This window comes from Neolamprologus multifasciatus, chromosome 15 (assembly GCF_963576455.1).
Source record: "Neolamprologus multifasciatus chromosome 15, fNeoMul1.2, whole genome shotgun sequence".
Taxonomy (NCBI): Eukaryota; Metazoa; Chordata; class Actinopteri; order Cichliformes; family Cichlidae; genus Neolamprologus; species Neolamprologus multifasciatus.
The window spans coordinates 5,265,141-5,286,286 of NC_140453.1; the positions used below are offsets into that span (position 1 = coordinate 5,265,141).

The window sequence follows — 21,146 nt, forward strand, 5'->3', positions numbered from 1 at the left end:
TTTGGGGGATTTATTGTATGGAAGAATAAAGTGGTATAAAGCTTGGTTGATTGTAAATGTTTGTTTTTTTATTAATAAAAGTAAAGAGTGTTACTTTAAAAAAAATAATGCAGTGTAACGTATTGTACAAAAGGCACAGAAGATTTAGAGCTCACGTTTAATATTGCGTCATGCGGTTTAAAAGCGGTTGAATTCTTGTGTCAGTGTGTGTACACTAAAATATTTAGGGTTTATATGCAGCACTTTTAACAAACACTGCAACTGCAGAAAAATGTATTTATTTATTTCATTACTTCTGGAGGAATTAACAAAAGCTATGGGCTAACTTCAAAATATTGTTTCTGCATTTTAATTTCATCATAAAATGTAAATTGGCAAGACATCAAGAACAACGAATAGCGCGCCGTCGCTGGTGGGCGGTAGTTCGACTGGGCATGCGCACACTGTCCCTCTCATCTTCCTCCAACTTAAGAATGCTGTGCGAAACGCGGCCGGTCGCAGTAGTGTAGATAAAGTGAATTCAAAAGCTGCACTCAAGTCCACGGGGGTAAGAAAATTGACGCAACAGATACGGATAAGATTCTTAAACGTATTTTTATTTGTTGGTTTGGTTTTATCTGACTAGTAACGAATTTAACAATCGCTAGTGGCGAAATGGGTAACATTAGCCTGTTAGCTAACGTGCTGCTGTTAGCTAACTGCTACCGACTATTTCCTGGAGGCCTAAGCAAATGCTGTACATGTAAATGTCCTAGTTACGATGTATGTAACAGTTTCCTATTCGCTATTCTGTAAACGTTGCTATCAACGTAAAGAATCGGTGAAAAATGTAGATAATTAAAGACGAATAGTTTGTGTTGGACCGTACTAAGCAAGCGCGTACACGAAACATGCCTCGACCTCTACTATTATACTTATTTGAGATAGACGGGCGCCAGGCCTAACTTCTGATTGAACTTTGATCACGGAAAAGACAACAACAAGGCCTCGAGGAGCAAACAAAGCTAAAGCTACTCGTTTTTTAAAGGAAATATTACATTTAAAAAACAAAACAAAAAATCCCCAAAGTAAAATTAAAAAAGAAAACAACTTTAGTATTAAGGTAGCTAAGCGAGAAGCTAAGAGTAAGCAACCGAGTACGCGGAATTATTTTTAGTAGTTAAATTAGGGCTGAAGCTTAAACTGGCACTGGTTTAATGTTAGAACAAGGAAGTATCCTGTTGCTTTAGCGGCTGTTTTTACTAGGGTTGACCTCTTTAGGCGTAAAGGAAGTAAAATTAAAAAGAAAATCGTTTGAAACGAAAAACATGCCTCGTGTTGCGTCAGATTTATAAGTATCATTTTTAATTAGTGAAGGTTCATGGCAAGTTTAAAATACAGCACGTTGTCAATAGTTCTGGAAAATTCTTTGTCAGAACTAAACTGGCTTAAATTGTGAGTTGAAAGTAATTTCTTGTTTGTAGATATGCTACCTATAACTGCAGTTCACACTTGGATATTTCTTGTTTATTTTAGGCACCAAGTTCCTTATTATAATTGTACTTGACATTGTTTTTTGTGCTGTCCTGACTAGTATCATTAAGTGCTTATTTTTAAAGAAATGATTGGAAACTTAGTGGATGTTTTTATTTATTGATTGATTTATTTAAATGGTGGGAATACTTCAGCTTATTTCAGAGCTACTTTTCTTAGTGTTTTTTTGTTAAGTTGTACAAACCATTAATATTTCAGGAAACTGTAATAGTATTTGGTGTGTGGAAAAATCTATTTTCTTTTTCTTGAGTGTGTCTTTACTTTTTTTTTTTTTTTGTTCCAACAGACCTGAAAATCTTAGAGGGTACATTTCCTGGAATGCTGGATACTGAGTCCCCTGCCATGGAGAGCAATGGGGATGCCTTTCTTCCAGACCTTCCTGTCGTAGGCCAAGCGACTGACTGGTCACTAGACCAGGTTGCTCCAGAGCCTCTCTCCAATGTCTTGCCTGAGGATTCAGATGTGTCTCAGGATGCCATGGGACAAGAGCAACAACCGGGCCAGCAAATTAATTCCACAGATCTGGGATCTGTGGAGAAGGCTGTGGAACAATTTCAACTTGCCAATGCTCAGCTCTTCCAAGAACACCCACCTCCACCACCGCCACCTCCTCCCCCTCCACAGCCCACAGAAGATGCACAGCAAGCAACAGAGCCTGTAGGGCCTGAGCCTTGCAGCCAGGACATGAACATTGAGTCTGAATCCATTGGACAGACTGACAGTCAAGGTAACTTAAAACTTGTTTTTCAGTTGGCTCAATTGATTTAATTATAAATGCTTAGTCATGAAGTTGACTCTGGTCCAATTGTTAGTGTAACGTCGTAAGATTTAGCTAGTTTTCAACAAGCAACCAAGAAAGGTACTGTGTAGAATCAGCATAGTGTCTCTGTGCTTACAGTAACTAATTTATTGAAAAGAAAACTGTCAACAAATGACACATTATGCACAAATCATAAACTGTAATTTTGTAGTTAAACTCACTTGATGATTTCTTGTCAACTTCTCTAGATGGGACAGAGGCTACACAGGTGGCAGAGGATGGCATGGAGCTAGAAGACCCATCCAAAGAAACAACAGAAGAAGCAGCTGTTCCTACAGATCCCGAACTGCCCTCAGAGTTTGAAAAGCTTTTTAAGGGAGTTGAGGAAAACCCAGAAGATTTCAATGCGTGGGTCTATCTGCTGCAGTATGTAGAACAAGAGGTAAACAGAAGGCACACACATTTACAAAACTGAGTGAAAATTATATTCTTGTCCAATAAATTTGAACAGAAATGACTTGTAATGCTAAAAAGAGGTGGTCAAATTGTTGCAATTTGGTCTTTCTGCTTCTTTACAGAATGTCCTTACAGCAGTGAGGAAGGCATTTGATGTGTTTTTCCTACGTTATCCCTACTGCTATGGCTACTGGAAGAAGTATGCAGATATTGAGAAAAAGCATGGCAATGTACAAGTTGCAGAAGAAGTAAGTATGCCTTTTGTACTTTTGTACACGTGTTGCTTTCTTTGGTTTTTTTTTTTTTTTTTTTTTTTTTAACTTGGTGTGCCTGCTTTTCTGTGTCATCAATAACTGACCAGCTAGAATAATTTGTTAAGAACCAAAATTTGCGGCATAAAAACTCAGACTTTTATGAACAAACTCATTTTATTTATTTATTTTACAAGGTGTACAGAAGAGGTTTGCAGGTCATCCCTCTCAGTGTCGACCTGTGGATCCACTATTTGACCTTCATCAAAGAGAATTCTGATCCTAATGACCCAGAGACTGAGGGGCGCATTCGAGCGTGAGTAGTCTTTTTATTTATATATACACACTCACACTCTACTGTTTTACTTTCTTCTCAAATGTTAATGAGTTAATGAGACATTTCATGAATCTTCTTTCCTTTTTTGTTTTCCTATTAGCTCCTATGAGCATGCAGTGCTTGCAGCAGGCACTGACTTTCGCTCAGACCGTTTGTGGGAATCCTTCATAAACTGGGAGACGGAGCAGCAGAAGTTGGGTAACGTCACCGCCATCTATGACCGCATCTTGGGCATTCCAACCCAGCTGTATTCCCAGCACTTCCAGAGGTACAGTAAAATAACAGTTTCCAGATTTGTTTGAAAGTTTGCATTCACTCGATGAGTGTGTTATAAAATCATCATAAAAGGCAAATATAAAGTTTTTAAAATTACAAAGCCCCAAACCCAGTGATGGACATATCCTGTTCTGCAGTCTTGAAATGGTTGTTTTGGAACTGCACAAATAATAGTTTCTACCTCTGCCCATGGTCTGCTTGGTTGGTTTTGCTTAATCTTCCATCTTGAACAGCTCAACTGAAAGTTGATTTCATGCTTTGGTAAAGGAATAAGTAGTCATGGTGCAAATCATTTTGAAAATTATAACGTCATTGTATGAAAGAGCTGTGCACTGACATTTTCTTTTCTCTCTGCAGGTTCAAAGAACATGTGCAGACTAATCACCCCAGGCACTTCTTGTCAGAAGAGGAGTTTGTCCAGCTAAGGCTCGAGCTCTCTAAAGCCAGTCTGTCGGGAATGGTTGGTGACAGTGGAGAGTCACAAGTTGCTCAGGAGGAGCTTCCACCTGGTACAGAGGATCTTGCGGATCCTGCTAAGGTAAAACCTTCTCTGCCAATCCCGTAGGGGAAAAAATTACTGCTTGCAGGGTTAGCAGGAGCTTGGATGTTATCCATGATGAAAGGGAAAAGATAATTTGCCTAGGTTTGAAGAGGTGTCTTTATGTCAGCAGCCAGGCCAATCAATGCCAGGTGGGATTCACGTTGGTATCCAGTCAGGGACTCGCCCTAAAACTTACAGGATCACCCGGGGCCCGTTGATCCCAGCACCTATACCCAGTGGCTGATATGCAGGGTGCATAAATACTTCTCCCCTCTGCAGGCTTCTTATCTCTGGTGATGTAAATCGTTGGCTGCAGGAATAGAAGTTTTTACATCAAGTGGAGAATGTGATACGGAGAAGCACAAATAAGGGTGCTAACCTTGTTTTTGTCTGTGTGTTTATGTAGAGAGTGACGGAGATTGAGAACATGCGCCACAAGGTGATTGAGGTGCGGCAGGAAGTTTTCAACCACAATGAACACGAAGTCAGCAAGCGCTGGGCCTTTGAAGAAGGGGTGGGTCTTGTTTTTTTCCCTTACTGATGTTTTATTCTTTCAGTCCCCCTCCCCTCATTATTATCAAACTAATCAATTTGTGTTTCTTTAGATTAAGAGACCGTACTTCCACGTCAAAGCCTTGGAGAAGACTCAACTGAACAACTGGAAGGAGTACTTGGAGTTCGAAATTGAGAATGGGACTCCGGAGCGTGTGGTGGTTCTCTTCGAAAGATGCCTGATCGCCTGCGCTCTCTATGAGGAGTTTTGGATCAAGGTAAAGTGACCTTGAGCCTTTCCGACACTCCTGCTACCTCCCTGCACTTCCCCCATCAACGATGATATCACATCGACACAGTCCTGCACTCTTTGCGTGTAACGTTGATATTTGACTGTATCTGTTGTATTAGGGGATGGCCAGCTTGCCACACAAGATTTGACTGCAGCATATGCCAACTACTACGTTGCATCTTCTTCGTCTCCCACTACCTTACAGAAACTTATCTAATTGGTTCCATGAAGGTGCTGATGGGTTTACACAGAAAATTTCTAAAAACGATCTTGTCAATGAAGAAATTGCCTGTCTGTGAACTCAAAATGTAGTTTAAAAATGTCTTGTCTCTTTTGCCTTTCTTTCTTTTCTTTTCTTTTCTTTTCTTTTTTTTTTTTTTTTCCTCTGTCCTCTCCTGGCTTTCTTCCAACTTGCTTTCTCTTTTTCACTCTGAAGTATGCAAAATATCTAGAGGGCTACAGCACTGAGGGTGTGAGACATGTCTACAAGAAGGCGTGTACCGTCCATCTGCCCAAGAAACCAGCCATCCACCTGCTGTGGGCAGCCTTTGAGGAGCAGCAGGGTAAGTACCTCAGTCAGTCAAAGCAGCATGCAAATTAAATGCAAAAGCAAAATAAAGCATGGTGATCATGAATAAGAAACAAATGTGGAAAACTGCTCAGCTGACATTCCTTTTTCTTCTTCTTTTTTAACCCAGGCAGCATAGAGGAGGCTCAGAGCATCCTGAAGTCCCTGGAGGCATCGATCCCAGGTCTCGCCATGGTGCGTCTTCGGAGGGTCAGCCTGGAGCGTCGCCACGGAAACTTGGAGGAAGCTGAGGCGCTGTTGAGGGAGGCGATGGAGTCTGCGAAGAATGCTACTGAGACATCGTTCTATGCTGTGAAGCTGGCCAGGCAGCTGATGAAGGTGCAGAGGAGTCTGGGCAAGGCGAGGAAGGTGCTTCTGGATGCTATTGAAAAAGACCAGGTGAGAGAGGGTTGACTATATCAGATGGTCAACACATTATAGCATCGGTTGTGTTTCTCTTGCAATGGATTCTGTTCACATGATAAATATAACTGTGTTGCACTAGTTGTGAACTAAACTGTGTTTTGTGGTTTTTGTAGACGAGTCCAAAACTGTATCTAAACCTGCTTGAGCTGGAATACAATCGAGATGTGACGCAGAATGAGGCAGAGATCTTGGCTTGTTTTGACCGAGCCCTGAGTAGCCCAATGCCTCTTGAATCACGACTCCTCTTTGCCCAGCGCAAAGTCGAGTTTCTTGAAGACTTTGGCAGCGATATTAATGCGTAAGTTGTTTTTAGTGGTAAAGGGAGAAATTAATACATTCATTCTTTGTTTTGTTTGTTTGTTTGTTTGTTTTTTGTAAAGAGTCATGTTTATTCTTTTACATCTTTCAGCCTTGTTGCTGCCTATGAAGAACAACAGAAACTACAAAAAGAAAATGAATCGACAAAGAGGAAGGGCGAGAACGGGTATGACAGGTGGTTAATGAAACACAGCGTCCATCACATCCACACAAACACTCAGAAAATTTTCACACCCCCTTCTAACAAGGTGTTAGAAAGACACATGTGACGACTACTACTAGTCTATTTTCTAGAGTGTCTTGTATTTCTTGATATCTCAGTGAAGGGCAGATGCATATTCTACATATTGAAAATCTACAAATTGGTTAGAACAACAGTAAAAACACCAAACTTGTCTGTAACTGCTGTTTCATTTGTCAGCTATAAGCTGGATCTTACTAATTTAAACTTCACCGCTCCAGCTCTCAGGAACCTGATGCTAAGAGGCAGCGTGTGGATGACGGCTCTGGTGCTGTAGCAAACATGACCGACATGCAGGCAAATGCCTCTGCCTACAACTATAACTGGTACCAGGTGGGTTACAGATCCGTTACATTTACAGCACTTAGAAATTAGTTTGTCACAAGAAGTATGTGTGGTCAATTACAGCCCTTCTAACCCCTTCCCCCCCACTTTTCTCTTTAGCAACAGTACGGTGGTTGGGGACAAAACTCCTGGGGGCAATACAACCAGTATGCCCAGTATAACCAGTACTACCCCCCTCCTTCTACATGATGGACAACATAGTGGCCTGACCATCCATTTGACCTTCTTACATCTTGGGACGGGGCTTCTTACCAAGACGTCATGGAGATTTCAAAAAACTTTGTTCTTTTGTTTGTTTTTTTTTCTTCCCCTTTTCTCTGGTTCACAGTGTGCTAATCAACTTTACCACATATTGTAGCTCTTGATAGAAGTATACTTGGCCCTCTTTAGCAGTTATCAGTTCTTTAATTGCTACAGTCATTCTCTCCAGCACTGGCTTCTTTTTGGGGTTTTTGGATGCATGTTATTTGTGAAGGCAGATTTATTTTTTCCCTGTGTGACAAAGGCTTTTTCTTTTTGAAATTTCTAGGCCAGATGACTTAGTTTGCTCTCGGTCTTTGTGTTAAAGAATTTGTAAGGGGAAGCTTTCATTAATGTATCTGTCATCATTCTCCCCCCCCATCACAAAGATTTGTAATAACTCATGGTTATGTTTCCCTAAAGAGCAACAAAGAGTTCCTTGTTTTTTATTTTGACTTGATTTCATAATAAAGAGATTGATATCCTTAAATGCTTTTTGTTTTGTTTTAAATAAGTCACAAAGGGCTAGAATGAATATTGTCATTAGCTGTTTAGTTTACACTTTTACTGTCATTCAAAGTAAAACAACTTTTCCTTTCCAATATTCAATAATTAAAAGTAATTAAAAATATTAAATATATTTGAATAATGGATTTCCACAAAAGCTGAAATCCCTGACAAGCATTTCTAGATGCTGCACTGAGCCACGATAACTGAAGCTGTGCCTTTAAGAACAAACAAAAAAAAACTTGCATTTTGTTGTTCATTGGCAACTCATTCAATAATTACACTTTACAACAATAATTACGAGTACATTTTATATGAAAACATTTTCCCCCACAACATACCCCAATAATGTGCAAAAAGCATTGCTAGTCAAGCTGAAGCTCTAGTGGCTTTTGAAGGATTGAAATTCAGCTGTGTTTCAGGCAAAAACTGTTATAGAAGACAAAAATAAAGTTATGGGGTTTTGAGGTTTGCTCTAACTGATATGAACATACCAAGTAAGCATAATAGGTTTTCTCAAAGATAAATCCACATTACATCTAGCTATATGACAAAATTAACATGTAGAACAGTTACAATGTAGTAGGATAAAGAATCTTTTGTGGTAAATATGAGCTCAAAGGTAAATGAGATGTTTTCATGCCACTTTTGTGTTTCTGTAAAAATGAAGCTCTAATCTCAGCATCACATGAGCTCTGTACTGGTGCTGCTTCACAGCAAAAAAACAAAACCCAAAACCACCTTCTCAAAAAGTATATCACTGTTTAGCAGTTGGCTGAAATTATACAAATGAACTATCGTTTTGATCCTTATGTGAAAATGAGCCACACTTAAACCACTGAAATCATTGCTGAAGGTAACAGAATATTGTTATTGCCATGGGAGTCACATGCTGACATGCCACCCCAGGACTATTATCCACTCATATTCAAACAAACTTTTTTGTATTTTTTGTAAAAAAAAAAAATAAACACAAGAATATGACGAGTATATAACCCTCTCCATGTGCAGTCAGTAATACTGAAGTGTAGGAGAAAAAATGAATTAAATTAAATATAATACATAAGACATAATTTGATGTTGGTTGTGAGACATTAAAATATAAACCACAAGGACCAGGATTTTGTGAATAATTTTGTGTATATTAATGAGTCAAACAGTTTTAAAAACTTTAAAAAAAAACATATTTGTTAAAGTTAATTTCAAGAACAAAACTTAATCCTTAACAAACAGGACACCGTGAGAATAAACAAACAAAATTTAATAAAATAAAATACAAATATCAGTAGAGCAGGCATTTCTGCAAAACATCAAGGAAAATAGATAAATACAACCTATGAAGATCACATGAACCCGTAAATATAACTGTGAACAGATGAATCTGCGACGCCACCAAAGTACAAGAGGCGTGGCCACCGCGTCCGACGAGCGTTACGTAGATCCGCACATGCGCTGTGCAGACCCTTAAACAGTCCTTTTTATGCCTAGCGTTGAACGACTAGCATCAAACGAGGTGAGAGCTGTGTACTTTTAATAAAAATTTCCCAGTTTGGCTTTGTCGTTACATGTTTTATCTTGCGATTGGTGCACATATGTCATCCGTAACCATAAGTTAAGCTTTTTATTGACGAGTGAAGGTGTATTTTATATGTTTTTACTGGGCTTTTACGGTACGCGTGCCCCATGTGGCTAGCTAAGCTAGCATAGCTTTTGCTAGGACCCAGGAAAAGCTTCAGTTCAGCTCCCGGCGGCTGGTAGTGCATTATTTCTCCACAGTTTTAATAAGTTTCAGGTTACCACCGGAGATATTTACTTTGAGGATCATATGTGGGTTTCATATTCTGAAGTATGAAGGCAAAGTGAAGGTTTGGTAGTCGGGATTTGTTATAATAAATTTTAATGCCGCAAGTATGTTTCCGCAATGATCGTCACGGTAGACATTTTTACTTGTCATACCAAGTAAAGCACACAGCATTTTCAACGGATGCCAGCGTTTTATCAGATGTCCTAATTAGCAGTTATTGTAATTGATGTCAAAGTCCTTGTTATATAATCAAGTCCAGTAAACATAAAATAGCTATGTTGGTAGTTGGACGTTACAGTTATGCTTTTATATGAAAACTAATAAAAGTTTCATCCATGACTAAAGATGCTTGGCCCTACCTTTTTTTTTTTTTCCCTCCAGCATCAAGATGCAGCTTTTCTTACGTGGCCAGAACACTCACACCCTTGAGGTGACTGGAGAGGAGACTGTCGGCCAGATCAAGGTAAAACTTGTACCAGTGTAAAAATTGTACCTTATTAATGGCAATATTGCATAAAGGATTATTACGAGAAAACCTTTTTGTGTCCCAGGCTCATGTCCAGGCTCTGGAAGGTCTCCTGGTTGAGGATCAGGTGCTGCTGCTTGCTGGGTGCCCTCTGGAGAATGATGCCTCTCTGGTGTCTTGCGGTGTCTCCGAGCACTGCACCCTGGAGGTAGCTGGCAGACTTCTGGGAGGTACGTGTGCATGGGCATGACATGTAGTTATTCACATATTTGAATGTTGGTTTTCTTCGGGACTTCAAAACTTGGCACACAGAGGATGGCATTAATATAGTTTGTCTTAACAAAACCACCTTAATAGCATGATCTTTGTTTCTCTCTTTCACTCTACCAGGTAAGGTTCACGGCTCTCTGGCCCGTGCCGGAAAAGTGCGGGGACAGACTCCCAAAGTAAGTGTAACCTCACCTCTTCTTCTTCAAATAAAATTCTGGGGGGACTCTGCCTTCAGCTATACTACAGACTACATCTGCTTTTACTTCACTTTTACAATGATGCCAATCCACTTCTTTTTCTTCAGGTTGATAAGCAAGAGAAGAAAAAGAAGAAGACTGGCCGTGCTAAGCGCCGCATCCAGTACAACAGGCGCTTTGTGAATGTCGTTCCCACCTTCGGAAAGAAGAAGGGACCCAATGCCAACTCTTAAGTGGTTCACTACCACAAAGGAGAAACAGCATCATCACCTGTCAGTTTTTACCAAGTTAAATGTCATCCTGTACAAAATAAAAACAATTTTGACTTGGTCTAGATGAGTGATTTGTCCTGCAATGTAAATCTAGATCTTTAGTAAATAATCTTTGCGGTTTCTCAATAAAGACAATTGTCCTGTATTTGAGCCAAAGTTCATTCTGCCTCTAGGAATTAATGCAAGCTAAAATTGGCATATTTAGCTTTGAAGCTAAACTTCATTAGCTACTCCTATTCAGTTTCTCTGTGTGCAGACACTGGATGCGTAGACCCTAAAGACGTGCATCACTGTACATGGAATACCTTAGTTTGCATATTTAGAATGGTCTCGCACCCATAAGGTGCGAGACCAAAGTCTTGTATTTACAACTTCTTAAAATCTTCCAGGAACAACAATTAGTAGTTGGCATAAAAGTATACTGGGAGGTCTTAGTACTTTGTACACCACATGAACTAGTTCTCTTAATACAGTTGACTTAGGCTAAAGAACACGATGTAGACCGGTGTAATCTGTACAGTGACTGGTTAACTGAAATGAACAAATTTGGGGAAAATGATTTATTTCTGACATTGTACATGCAAAAGAACAAAAAGATAGCATTTCACAGTCTCTTATATGTACATTATTAACAAGCCATTCCACGTTGTCCAAATCAAACTACTTTTTTTTTTAAAAATCCAATTGGTATATGTGTAATGCTATGCTAAATCACAGGCATCCCAGGAATATTGCAATCCAAGACGCATACTGATGCATCCCCCTCTACCTCAAGGCCATTAATTAGGTGTGAATTCTTGAAATGTAGTGCATGCTTTGGGCTAATCCACAGACACCAGCTCGACCTCGAAAATCAGCTTTGCGTTGGGTGGAATTCTGGGAGAGGTGGAGTTAAGGAAAATTGGCTTTCATTTAATTATGTTAGCGTAAAACAATAAAGGAGGAGGACAGTTATAAGCAAGACTCTGTCTTACGTAAGCTCTGACCTTACGTGCAGACAGCTCGTGTAGTTTCATCACATCCCTTTAGAAATATTCAGATATTTATGAAAACATGCACGCAAGATACAAAATACCAAAGAGCGGGGGAAAAAAGGATACTTGGACTCAGGGACGCCCTTCTTTCCATAAGCCCATTCAGGGTCAATCTCCAATCGAGCAGTTTCACCCTTGCTCATTGTCAGTAGGGCCTCATCCCACTGTGATGATTCCAGACATTAGACATAGAAAGAAAAGTTAAGAAAACTAAATGACAACAGCAGAGCAACTTACTCCTCTGATGACTTTGCCCAAGCCGACTTTGAAGCTGAGTGGTTTGGCCTGTTTCTTCTTTCTCGCCCCTGCAGATCGAAGAGAACAAGGACAGATTCTTCATCGCTACATAGAGATTTGATCTACATAACTAAGAAGTACAAATTACTTAGTTTAACATTTTCAATAATGCAAAAGCACGACTAGCGACAGAGCATCACCTTAAGAGTGCGACGCGGTCATACCTGTGGGAACATTGGTGTCAAAGACAGTCCCATCTTCTAAGGTTCCGGTGTACCAGCAGCTCACAGTGTCGCCCTTCTTTGGGAAGTTTGTCTTGTCGCCTTTTTTCAGCACTGATTTGGTGTACTTTGGAGGACCCTGAGAGAAGTAATGAAGCAGTAGTCAATAAATGTGAATAATCGCTGAGTGCTCACCAGAATCGGCTTTTTGTACTTTAGCATTCAATGAAAAAATATTTTCCAATTCACATGATCTTTACAGCATTTTTGAGTCTTCATGAGTAGCCCTGAATTCTATTTTCACTCCAGTAACCATAATGTACACAACCAAAACCAACATTGAGCATCAGTATCATGCACGTGGTTATAATACACTTATCCCTATGTGGGACATGCGAATGGACAAGAGAAATTACAGCATATTATAGGTCTCCTTTTTATATAAATGATGATATAAAAAAGTTGATATTTGATGGTGTGCATCAGTACCTCATCCACAACTTCTGTCTTGACTTCTTTGGGTTTTTCTTCGACTTTCACAGCTTTAACCTTCTCCGTCACTTCTTCCACTGCTTCTGTGCCTTTAAACCTCTGCAAATCACACGTTTACACATTTTATGTTCATTATCAAGGTTCATCATCGAGGCGGATGAAAATCGTGACTTACTTTGCTCTCGAAGAGCTGATCGTAGGCGATAATCAGTTGCTCTTTCTTTGCAGTTTTGGCAACATTTTTGATGTTTCCGAGCAGCTTGTGCTCGTTGAGGAACTGAAATAACAACAAACGAACAGAAGGAGAAAGTTTAACTCGTTTGCGCTCAAGCCACGAGGAGCCGCGCAGGTCAAACCCTAAGAGAAGCTGTTTGCATTCGTATTAATGTGCAGATAGAGCTGAACATTGTGCTCTGCTGTGCTGTGCTGAAGCATCCCATCGGAGCTAGCCATGCTGCATGCTGCACTTCACAGTGAGAATTCAAACCGGTAACCTGCAGATATCCCAACCGGAATCCCGAGGAGACTAAAGGGAGAAACATACCGAGTGGGTCGCATTGTCCTGCAGGAACTTTATTATGTCTTTTTTGGGCAAATCATCACTTTTGAGCTGCTCATCGCTCCATTCCCGTGTGGGCTCAGCCGCCATTTTGAGAGGCGAACTAGTGAACTTTGACCTCCGTGCGCAATATAAAACCGCGTTTTAACGTTTTAACACAAAATTACAATGAAAACTTTTAAATTCTATTTTTAAATGTATTTTTATTTTTTCCCGGATGACCTTTATTGCGAGTGCACGATAAGAAATGCGTTTCTGCACATTTTACCGTGAACGCGGAATAAAAGTTTAATGAAGAAATATAAGATACATTTGTATTGCTTATATTATCATTATATATATTAATATATATATTATATAGCGCTATATTGAAATAACTGTCTGATGTGTATACCGCCGTCTCGTGGACAACTAACTGTCCAATAGATATGACAGCAGTTACACACGTGACTTCTATCAAGCTAACTAAAGCACTTATCTAATATATCCAGTTGCACCGAGAACAAACTGTGTCTCCTCTACACAATAACATTAACAAGAGAATGCACACAGATCACTTCCTGCATGCATAGTTCATGTGGGCGTGTTAAGCATTTATTTTTTTAATCTTTTGACCGTCTGCAGTGGAAGAGATGCAACACAGTCTACAGAGCAACACATCTATTGAATACCCTAAACTTCCTGTGCATTGGGACTCTTCTTCCTCCGTATTTTTCAGGGGGATTGATGTCATTTGCGTTCCCCCGAATAGCTGGAGCCACTAAATGTAAGCTTGTGGGAAACAGGTTTCCTTTATCTGTTTATCTGTCTCCATATTGGCTACTTTAAAGACAACAACTGCTCTTCCTGCTGTCTCATTACAGTGTTATGCTCCTGGGAGCATGTTACCGGCACGGTTCAGGTCACCTGTGCCTGTAGAGAGAATGGCCACTACAAGTCAATGTAAAGTTGTTCTGAATGGTCCCTGTTATCCTGTATTGATGGAAGTGTTCTTTCATTTCAGGATGACCAGTTTGATAAGTATGAAAATGATGTATATTTCATACTGTGGTCTTTCATGGCTGGTCATCCAAGGTTGGACAGCACTCTGCTTCGCCATGAAAACATCAAATGAGGAGTGTTGTGTTTTTTGGAAGACTTGTGCTCCTTATCTTATGTGTTCACGTTTCACAGGTTAAACCAATGTAATTAAGATGAGTGCAGCAATGTAGACGAGATATTGATATGTTCTGGTTATGGTCTTTATCTTGTAGGTGCTCTCGGTCTAACTACACACTTCCCAACCAGGCACACGGTTATCCCACATAAGGACTTAGATATGGATGACTTACAGCAAAGACCCCCCTCTCGTGTTTGTGATGTCTCTCTCAGAGCGAACACGCCGACCTCATCTATTACACCCTGCCCGTACGCCTCAAAATCACCTTCAGTGAGAGCGCAGCTTCAAAAGGCCTCACATGTGTCCCGTGACTGTCCTCGCTATCTCCTATTTATCAACAGCCTCGAAAAGCAGCGAGATGATAACGATTTTCCACCGCTACATTCAGCTGGAGAGCAGGGTTGCGCAGAGTCTTTACCCTGGTTGGTTTCCTGGCAACAAGAGGGACAGTGGATGAAAAGCTCACAAGGAAGAGGAGAGGGATAATTATCTCTTTAGAGGAAATCTCTCAGGTCTCATTCCTTCTCCTTTATTGCCCGGGAGGGAAGGATTGTTACAATAGTGCAAACTGCAGAGATAAGTCGGCATAAAGAAAAAGAAAGGAAATCTATAAAAAAGGGGGAAAATCCAGAATAAAATGATCTTACTTGCCTCCTGATACTGTGTGTTTAAAAAATAAATACATTTTTATTTCATTTTACAGGTGACATCCTGAATATCTGTCATGTGCACGTCTCACTTGGCCACTCTCTGTTTTTCATCTTCAGATACGGTTTATTTTTTATTCAGTAATCTTTTCTCTAAGAGTTCAGAAGTGTGTGGATGAAACTTTTATTGCAGGAAGTTTGGGGAGAAAAAAAAGAAAGAAAAAACACCTGAGGTTCACGTCTGGCGCGTTCCTTTGCGATAAAGTTTTTTAAATTATTTATTTATTTCATTTTTTTTTGCACAAGCAAAGCCGAGAAGCTTAAATGAGCTCACATATCAAGTGAGGGAGGAATTTAATTTGATGCAGCTCCTGAGAGCTCTTCACATCTACAGGTTATAGAGACAAGTGATACACATTCGCTTAGATGTGCCCCTCAGCACGGAGATTACAAATAATATAATCCTGCAGTAATATTTGCAGAAGTGTGTCCTTAGTTAAACTCCCTCTAACACTTGTTCTGTCAGATTTGGACAGTGTTGGGAAGGTTACTTTTAAAATTCCATTACAGATGTATTCTGTAACGTATTCCGTTACGTTACTCAATGACAGTAACGTATTCTGAATACTTTGGATTACTTAATATATTATCATGCTGTTTACAACTACATGAATGTACTATTGCTGTGATTTATTACTGTTACTGAAGGTCCGCAGCTCCGAACCGTAGTAAAGGGACCTCTGGCTAATACGGTGGGTTCTGTGTCGGGCTCGTAGCCGAAAACTAGCTTTACTTTGTTGTCTGGGTCAACTTTGCTAGCGAGAGACAGAGAGAGGCGTTGAAAGGCTGCTCCAACGGAACTTATTGTTTTTGGAGGAAAACACGAACACGGTGTACAGTCGAGTCTTAATAGCTTACTTACAACTGGGCTCGTCAGGCGCTCTTCTTGGCTGCAGTGGTTATTATTATATTTACATGCTTCCAGCTCCCGTTTCTGCTCGATGACAGCTCGTACTTTTCCTTTTTCTCCCTCCCTCGCTCACAGACACATAACGTGTATGGCAGTCCATTCTCCCTGCAGCACGGACTACACTGCCTATGATGCTACATTCTTTAGAGCTATACCGGTAGCATTCTGCCTATTAGCTTAGCACAACAACAACAACAAGGCCTCTCTCACCCAGGAAACACGCAGAGAGAGAGTGTCACCCTGTAACCATGGCAACCGTAACGCTGCCACCTGGAACAACAGAACGTAGCTGTCAAACAAAACCCAAACAGTCCTGACCCGCCACAATATGAAACAGGGAAGTACCACCGTGTAATCCATTTATTTCAACAAAGTAACTGTATTCTAAATACCACCTTTTTAAACGGTAACTGTAACGGAATACAGTTACTCATATTTTGTATTTTAAATACGTAACGGCGGTACATGTATTCCGTTACTCCCCAACACTGGATTTGGAACAGCTTTATCTTTGAATGTCGCCTCTTTTCTTTTCTTTTCTATTTTTTTTTGTCTAATATGACATGAAATTGATTAGAAATGCTGCCAACAATGATTGATTAATTCATTATTTTCAAGATTTCAAGAGCTACATAAGCTTAAATGCCCATTTTCAGGATCCACTACCATCCTGTAATGGCTACACAGCAGTGGCATGGTGTGCAATGCCAGTTAGTCGTGTTACAAGGTGCACTACTCAGTGAAGCCTTTGTGAGCTCAATTATATCCTAAAAAAAAAGCACACTTTTTTTCCTGAACTTGTCAAGTGTTCTTGTTTTAAGAAATAAAAGCTTTTCGATGCTGGAAATTGCTGAAAAATGGAAGATGTCATTCAACTGTGCATTATATTCCCTTACAGAACAGCGCGAACCGGCTCGTACAGGTGTTATTTAATAAAGGTGACAGCCGGGGACCTGTGAGATGTCTGTTTCCTAAACTAGAGATTAATATATGCTTGTCCTCCTGCTCAGGTTTCGTTCCAGGGTCTAACATTTTCCGTTTGAGTCTGAACTGGAGCAAGTTTCCACTTGTTCTCCTAGAGGGAGTAGAACACACTATTGCGTGAATTTCTTTCCCTTTTTTGACAGTTTCCTACAGAGAAAAGCCTTTGTTTCTGGGAACAAGTACATTCTGATGAGTTTTAGAAGGAAGTTCCTTTTTTGTTGGTTTTATTGAGAGTACAACCCAAACCATAAAGACTGCAGCAGAATTTTTGCTTCTTTCATCAGACCAGTTTTCAGCTCTCGTAATTTTTTTTTAAAGGATGTCACATGGGATGCTTTCTTTCACATTAGTTAACACAAAAAAAAATCTATAATGCCAACAGAGCACTTCACTCTAAGACTGCAGGCTTACTTGGAGTTGCAAGAGTTTCCAAAAGTGGAATGAGAGCCAGAGCGTTGAGTTATTAGTCAAACAATGAAAAACTGTACCTTTATTTTGCAAATAAAGGTACAGTTTTGGATTGTTTTGGGGGCGGCTGTGGGTCAGGAGGTGGAGCGGTCCGTCCGTCCATTATCTTCCACTCATATAATTCAGGGTCATTTGAGGGCTGGAGCCTGTCCTAGCTACTATAGGGCGAGAGAGAGGTACAGCAGGTCATCTGCTAATTAAAAGTTTGGTGGTTTGATCACTGGCTGCTCTAGTATGCACTCCCAAAGCATCTTTGGTCATGATGGTGAACCCTGAGTCGCTCCCTAAGCATTCACTGGAGTGTGAATGTTAGATGGAAAGCTTGTATAAAGTGCTTAGAGTGCTTGTTAGTTATTACTAATCCCTGGCTCTCTTTCACAGTGTATCCTCTGTCCTTCCCTCACCCCCAACTGCTTGTGGCAGATGGCCACCACTCCTTGAGCCTGGTTCTGCTGCAGGTTTCTTCCTATTTAAAAAGGGAGTTTTTCCTTCCCACTGTTGCCAAGTGCTTGCTTGAGGGTACTATTGTTGTAATTTGGGAATATATGAATAAAACTCACTGAAAAGCCTTCAGTTAATCCAAAATGCTGCAGCAAGAGTACTGACAGGGACTAGAAAGAGAGAGCATATTTCTCCTGTTTTGGCTTCCCTTCATTGGCTTCCTGTTAAATCCAGAATTGAATTCAAAATCCTGCTCCTCACATACAAGGTCTTAAATAATCAGGCCCCATCTTATCTTAATGACCTTGTAGTACCATATCACCCTATTAGAGCACTTCGCTCTCGCTCTGCAGGCCTACTTGTTGTTCCTAGAGTATTTAAAAGTAGAATGGGAGGCAGAGCCTTCAGTTTTCAGGCCCCTCTTCTGTGGAACCAGCTTCCAGTTTGGATTCGGGAGACAGACACTATCTCTACTTTTAAGATTAGGCTTAAAACTTTCCTTTTTGCTAAAGCATATAGTTAGGGCTGGACCAGGTGACCCTGAATCCTCCCTTAGTTATGCTGCAATAGATGTAGGCTGCCGGGGGATTCCCATGATGCATTGAGTTTTTCCTTTCCAGTCACCTTTCTCACTCACTATGTATTAATAGACCTCTCTGTATTGAATCATATCTGTTATTAATCTCTGTCTCTCTTCCACAGCATGTCTTTATCCTGTCTTCCTTCTCTCACCCCAACCAATCACAGCAGATGGCCCCGCCCCTCCCTGAGCCTGGTTCTGCCGGAGGTTTCTTCCTGTTAAAAGGGAGTTTTTCCTTCCCACTGTCGCCAAAGTGCTTGCTCATAGGGGGTCATATGATTGTTGGGTTTTTCTCTGTATCTATGAAGCGCCTTGAGGCAACTTTTGTTGTGATTTGGCGCTATATAAATAAAATTGAATTGAATTGAATTGAAAACTGAACTAAACTGATTGAATTGCTCAAGCAGAGTAGTAAAGCTATATAAGAGCCAGCCCATTTACCAGTTACCAAAATGATTACATATGACAGAGAGCCCAGGAGTTTGAAGGCACTTTAAAAAGTAAAGAGATTCAGACATATTGTAGGTTCAAATTTTAAATACACTTATAGCGGAGTTACATTAACTCTATGGCCACAGAGACACTTAAACGGATCGGTGACACATGTATCTTATCTGCTAGGACAAGATGCAAAACACCAAATCTGTCTAACGGTTCAGTCTGACTGTAGTTCCAGCATTGAACCTCAAGGGGTCACTATGGGCATAGTGTTGATATGGCGAGGCAGATTTAGCTCCACATTTACAAAAAAAAAGAAAAAAAAAGGTAGTTTCTGGATATAAGGTTTATAATGAGTCTTGGCAGGAGGGAAAACGATTCAGCCAGTTGAAAAGCACAACAATAATAAGTGCCATAGAAAAGTGTAAATAAGTAACATAGTGAGGGGAAAACAGTGCAACAGAGTCAACAAATCACTGTGTGGCTGGATGGTGTTCATTCTGTTTGTGTTATAAATGCCTGATGTTGATGTTTTGCTTGTTTTTGTTTTTATCACGGGGTCAGTTTAATATGTGGAATTTCTTTCAGTAATAATGCGATGAGAGAGAGACGAGGAGAGGAGTTAGGTCGAGCAGGGAGTCATTTGTTTGTATCTACAGTGTAATAACTTACATAAGTGCGCTCAGATAATTAATCACACTTCACCTTCGCTGCCAGTCATCCATCCCTGCACGAGCCAAGCGGCCAGAGTGCAGCTCCTCTGCTAAAGTATTACTTTTCTCCCCCCCCCTTTTCTCCTACTTATACCAACAGAATTAAAGGCTTTCGTAATGGAAATCATCCCTAGGTGGCCTTGGTCCACTGTGGATAATGTGTTTTTTGCCTCAGAGCCTAATAAGCTCCCTCTAAGCCATATGGCGAGCTGAGTTCACCTGCCTCGCTCAGGACTGCGAGAGCACGTCTTTAAGCTTCATATAGAACATGATTCATATGCTGCTCCTGCTGCTGCAGCTCGCAGCGCTTGTGAGGTCGGCGGTGCTCCTCTGGGGTGCTCTGTCTGACTGGAAGGTGGGCTAGGTTAGCAGTCAAAACTTCCACCAACATCTGGTGGCGAGAAAGTTGAACCTGTAAAACAAACAAACAGAAAAAACCCCTCTAAAAACAATAACTGCATCTCTTGGGAGATGAGTAAAAAGTATAAGGGCTTTCTCCTAGTCATGCTCCTGGTATCATCGTGCAACAGAGAGCTCTCCATTCAACTGGCTGCTCCATGCTTTGGAACATTTCCAATCCAGAGCTTAGGCTGCAGATCTGTAGTCTGAGGACTAACCCACGCCTGCCCTGTCAGATCTAATCTCCAGGCCGCATGCCGTGAAATGGGTCTTATTAAGAGTTTAACTGAGATCAGCCCAACCCTGATCTGAGCCATGCAAAAAGAAAGGGAGGGGGTGGGGAGTGAAGGGGAGGATCACTCACCTAAAAACAATCCCCCCAAATCACAAGAACCGGGTGGCATAAGAGGTTGATAGCAGTCACCAGAAGCTTTGGTGCACGCCACAGCGCGTGCTCTCCCTTCTGTCTCCGGGATGCATCATCTGTTCTTCCGCTAATTAGAAACCAAAGAGAAAAGATGGATTTGAAGTTTTAGTTGGAACCCATCCCGGTATGATATCACACCGGGCTTAAAGGGACAGACTTCTGAGCCACATGGTCTCCCGACAACTCTTGTCTCCTCACATTACTCTCACGCTGTGCATTCGCATCGAAACAAAGAGATTCATGACTGCATGCTCGGTGCAAATTCTGCCATTAAAATCGCCGCGTTTCTGGGACAACACGAGGCTCATACTTTCCCTTTTTGCATCTCAAGAAATGTGGTTTATTATAACTGCCGTGTAAGTGGAAGGTTGGCCGTGACATTAATTTCCCCTCTTTTTGTCCAGCTTTAGACGAACACTTGCACGATGGAGCTATTAAACTCTACCCTCTACAAAATCACACTTTTATAGTTTTAGTTTGCAAAAAGGCAGCACAGGGCTTCTGTGGTTGGCAGTGTGGTCTCACAACCAGGCGGTTCTGGTTATTTGTGGCCTTTCTGTGTGGATTTCCTGAGTTGGTTTCCTCTGGGTACTCTGCAGGTGGAGTTATTGACAATTCTAATCAGTTTTGTTGTTATTTCCAGAATCCCTTCTTGCGCTGTTGGTACCTACAGCACTGATAAATGTTGTGTGGGCCAGATGTGGCCCACGACTGACTGATTAGGTGGACCTGTGGCCGAGCTGGAGCGGCAGGACTCACTTGGAGATTTAGTCGAGGAGAACTGC

At 40.9% G+C, this 21,146-nt stretch overlaps 3 protein-coding genes across 5 annotated transcripts in view; 2 read left to right on the forward strand and 1 right to left on the reverse strand.

Moving 5' to 3' along the window:
• Positions 1-416: 416 nt before the first annotated feature.
• Positions 417-7,566, forward strand: prpf39 (PRP39 pre-mRNA processing factor 39 homolog (yeast)). Of its 2 annotated transcripts, none has more exons than XM_085133649.1 (15): positions 417-547; positions 1,820-2,260; positions 2,542-2,735; positions 2,872-2,997; positions 3,198-3,316; positions 3,438-3,605; positions 3,971-4,151; positions 4,561-4,668; positions 4,760-4,924; positions 5,375-5,501; positions 5,637-5,905; positions 6,046-6,230; positions 6,342-6,425; positions 6,713-6,824; positions 6,936-7,566. In XM_085133649.1, exons 2-15 carry the CDS (start codon positions 1,852-1,854, stop codon positions 7,023-7,025), a joined length of 2,337 nt encoding a protein of 778 aa, XP_084989775.1. In that variant the 5' UTR covers positions 417-547; positions 1,820-1,851; the 3' UTR covers positions 7,026-7,566. The 2 variants fall into 2 exon arrangements, with proteins under 2 accessions (XP_084989775.1, XP_084989776.1); XM_085133650.1 differs by having other exon boundaries at positions 6,342-6,416.
• A 1,405-nt stretch (positions 7,567-8,971) lies between these two features.
• Positions 8,972-21,146, forward strand: part of faua (FAU ubiquitin like and ribosomal protein S30 fusion a) — a 110,745-nt gene continuing 98,570 nt past the window's right edge. The window contains exons 1-5 of one of the 2 annotated variants that reach the window (XM_085133664.1): positions 8,974-9,096; positions 9,769-9,850; positions 9,939-10,083; positions 10,244-10,299; positions 10,428-10,650. In XM_085133664.1, the coding sequence (XP_084989790.1) occupies positions 9,776-9,850; positions 9,939-10,083; positions 10,244-10,299; positions 10,428-10,553 (402 nt within the window). In that variant the 5' untranslated portion in view covers positions 8,974-9,096; positions 9,769-9,775 and the 3' untranslated portion in view covers positions 10,554-10,650. Of the gene's footprint in view, positions 9,097-9,768; positions 9,851-9,938; positions 10,084-10,243; positions 10,301-10,427; positions 10,651-21,146 lie in introns of those variants that run through there. The other variant, XM_085133663.1, reaches the window with a different exon arrangement.
• fkbp3 (FKBP prolyl isomerase 3) lies at positions 11,101-13,256 on the reverse strand. The gene is made up of 7 exons (XM_085133661.1): positions 13,121-13,256; positions 12,752-12,853; positions 12,574-12,675; positions 12,088-12,223; positions 11,864-11,931; positions 11,693-11,790; positions 11,101-11,468 (listed from the first exon to the last, which is right to left on the reverse strand). The coding sequence occupies exons 1-7, from the start codon at positions 13,223-13,225 to the stop codon at positions 11,414-11,416; spliced, it is 666 nt and encodes a 221-aa protein (XP_084989787.1). The 5' UTR covers positions 13,226-13,256; the 3' UTR covers positions 11,101-11,413.

Excerpts from the sequence above, each read along its gene's own strand:
- prpf39 (XM_085133649.1), top strand. The coding sequence starts at position 1,852 with ATGCTGGATACTGAGTCCCCTGCCATGGAGAGCAATGGGGATGCCTTT. Across the intron at positions 3,606-3,970 it reads TATTCCCAGCACTTCCAGAG|GTTCAAAGAACATGTGCAGA; the intron begins GTACAGTAAAAT and ends TTCTCTCTGCAG. Across the intron at positions 6,825-6,935 it reads ACAACTATAACTGGTACCAG|CAACAGTACGGTGGTTGGGG; the intron begins GTGGGTTACAGA and ends TTTTCTCTTTAG.
- fkbp3 (XM_085133661.1), bottom strand. The coding sequence starts at position 13,225 with ATGGCGGCTGAGCCCACACGGGAATGGAGCGATGAGCAGCTCAAAAGT. Across the intron at positions 11,932-12,087 it reads TGACACCAATGTTCCCACAG|GGGCGAGAAAGAAGAAACAG; the intron begins GTATGACCGCGT and ends TTCGATCTGCAG. Across the intron at positions 11,791-11,863 it reads TGGGCAAAGTCATCAGAGGA|TGGGATGAGGCCCTACTGAC; the intron begins GTAAGTTGCTCT and ends GAATCATCACAG.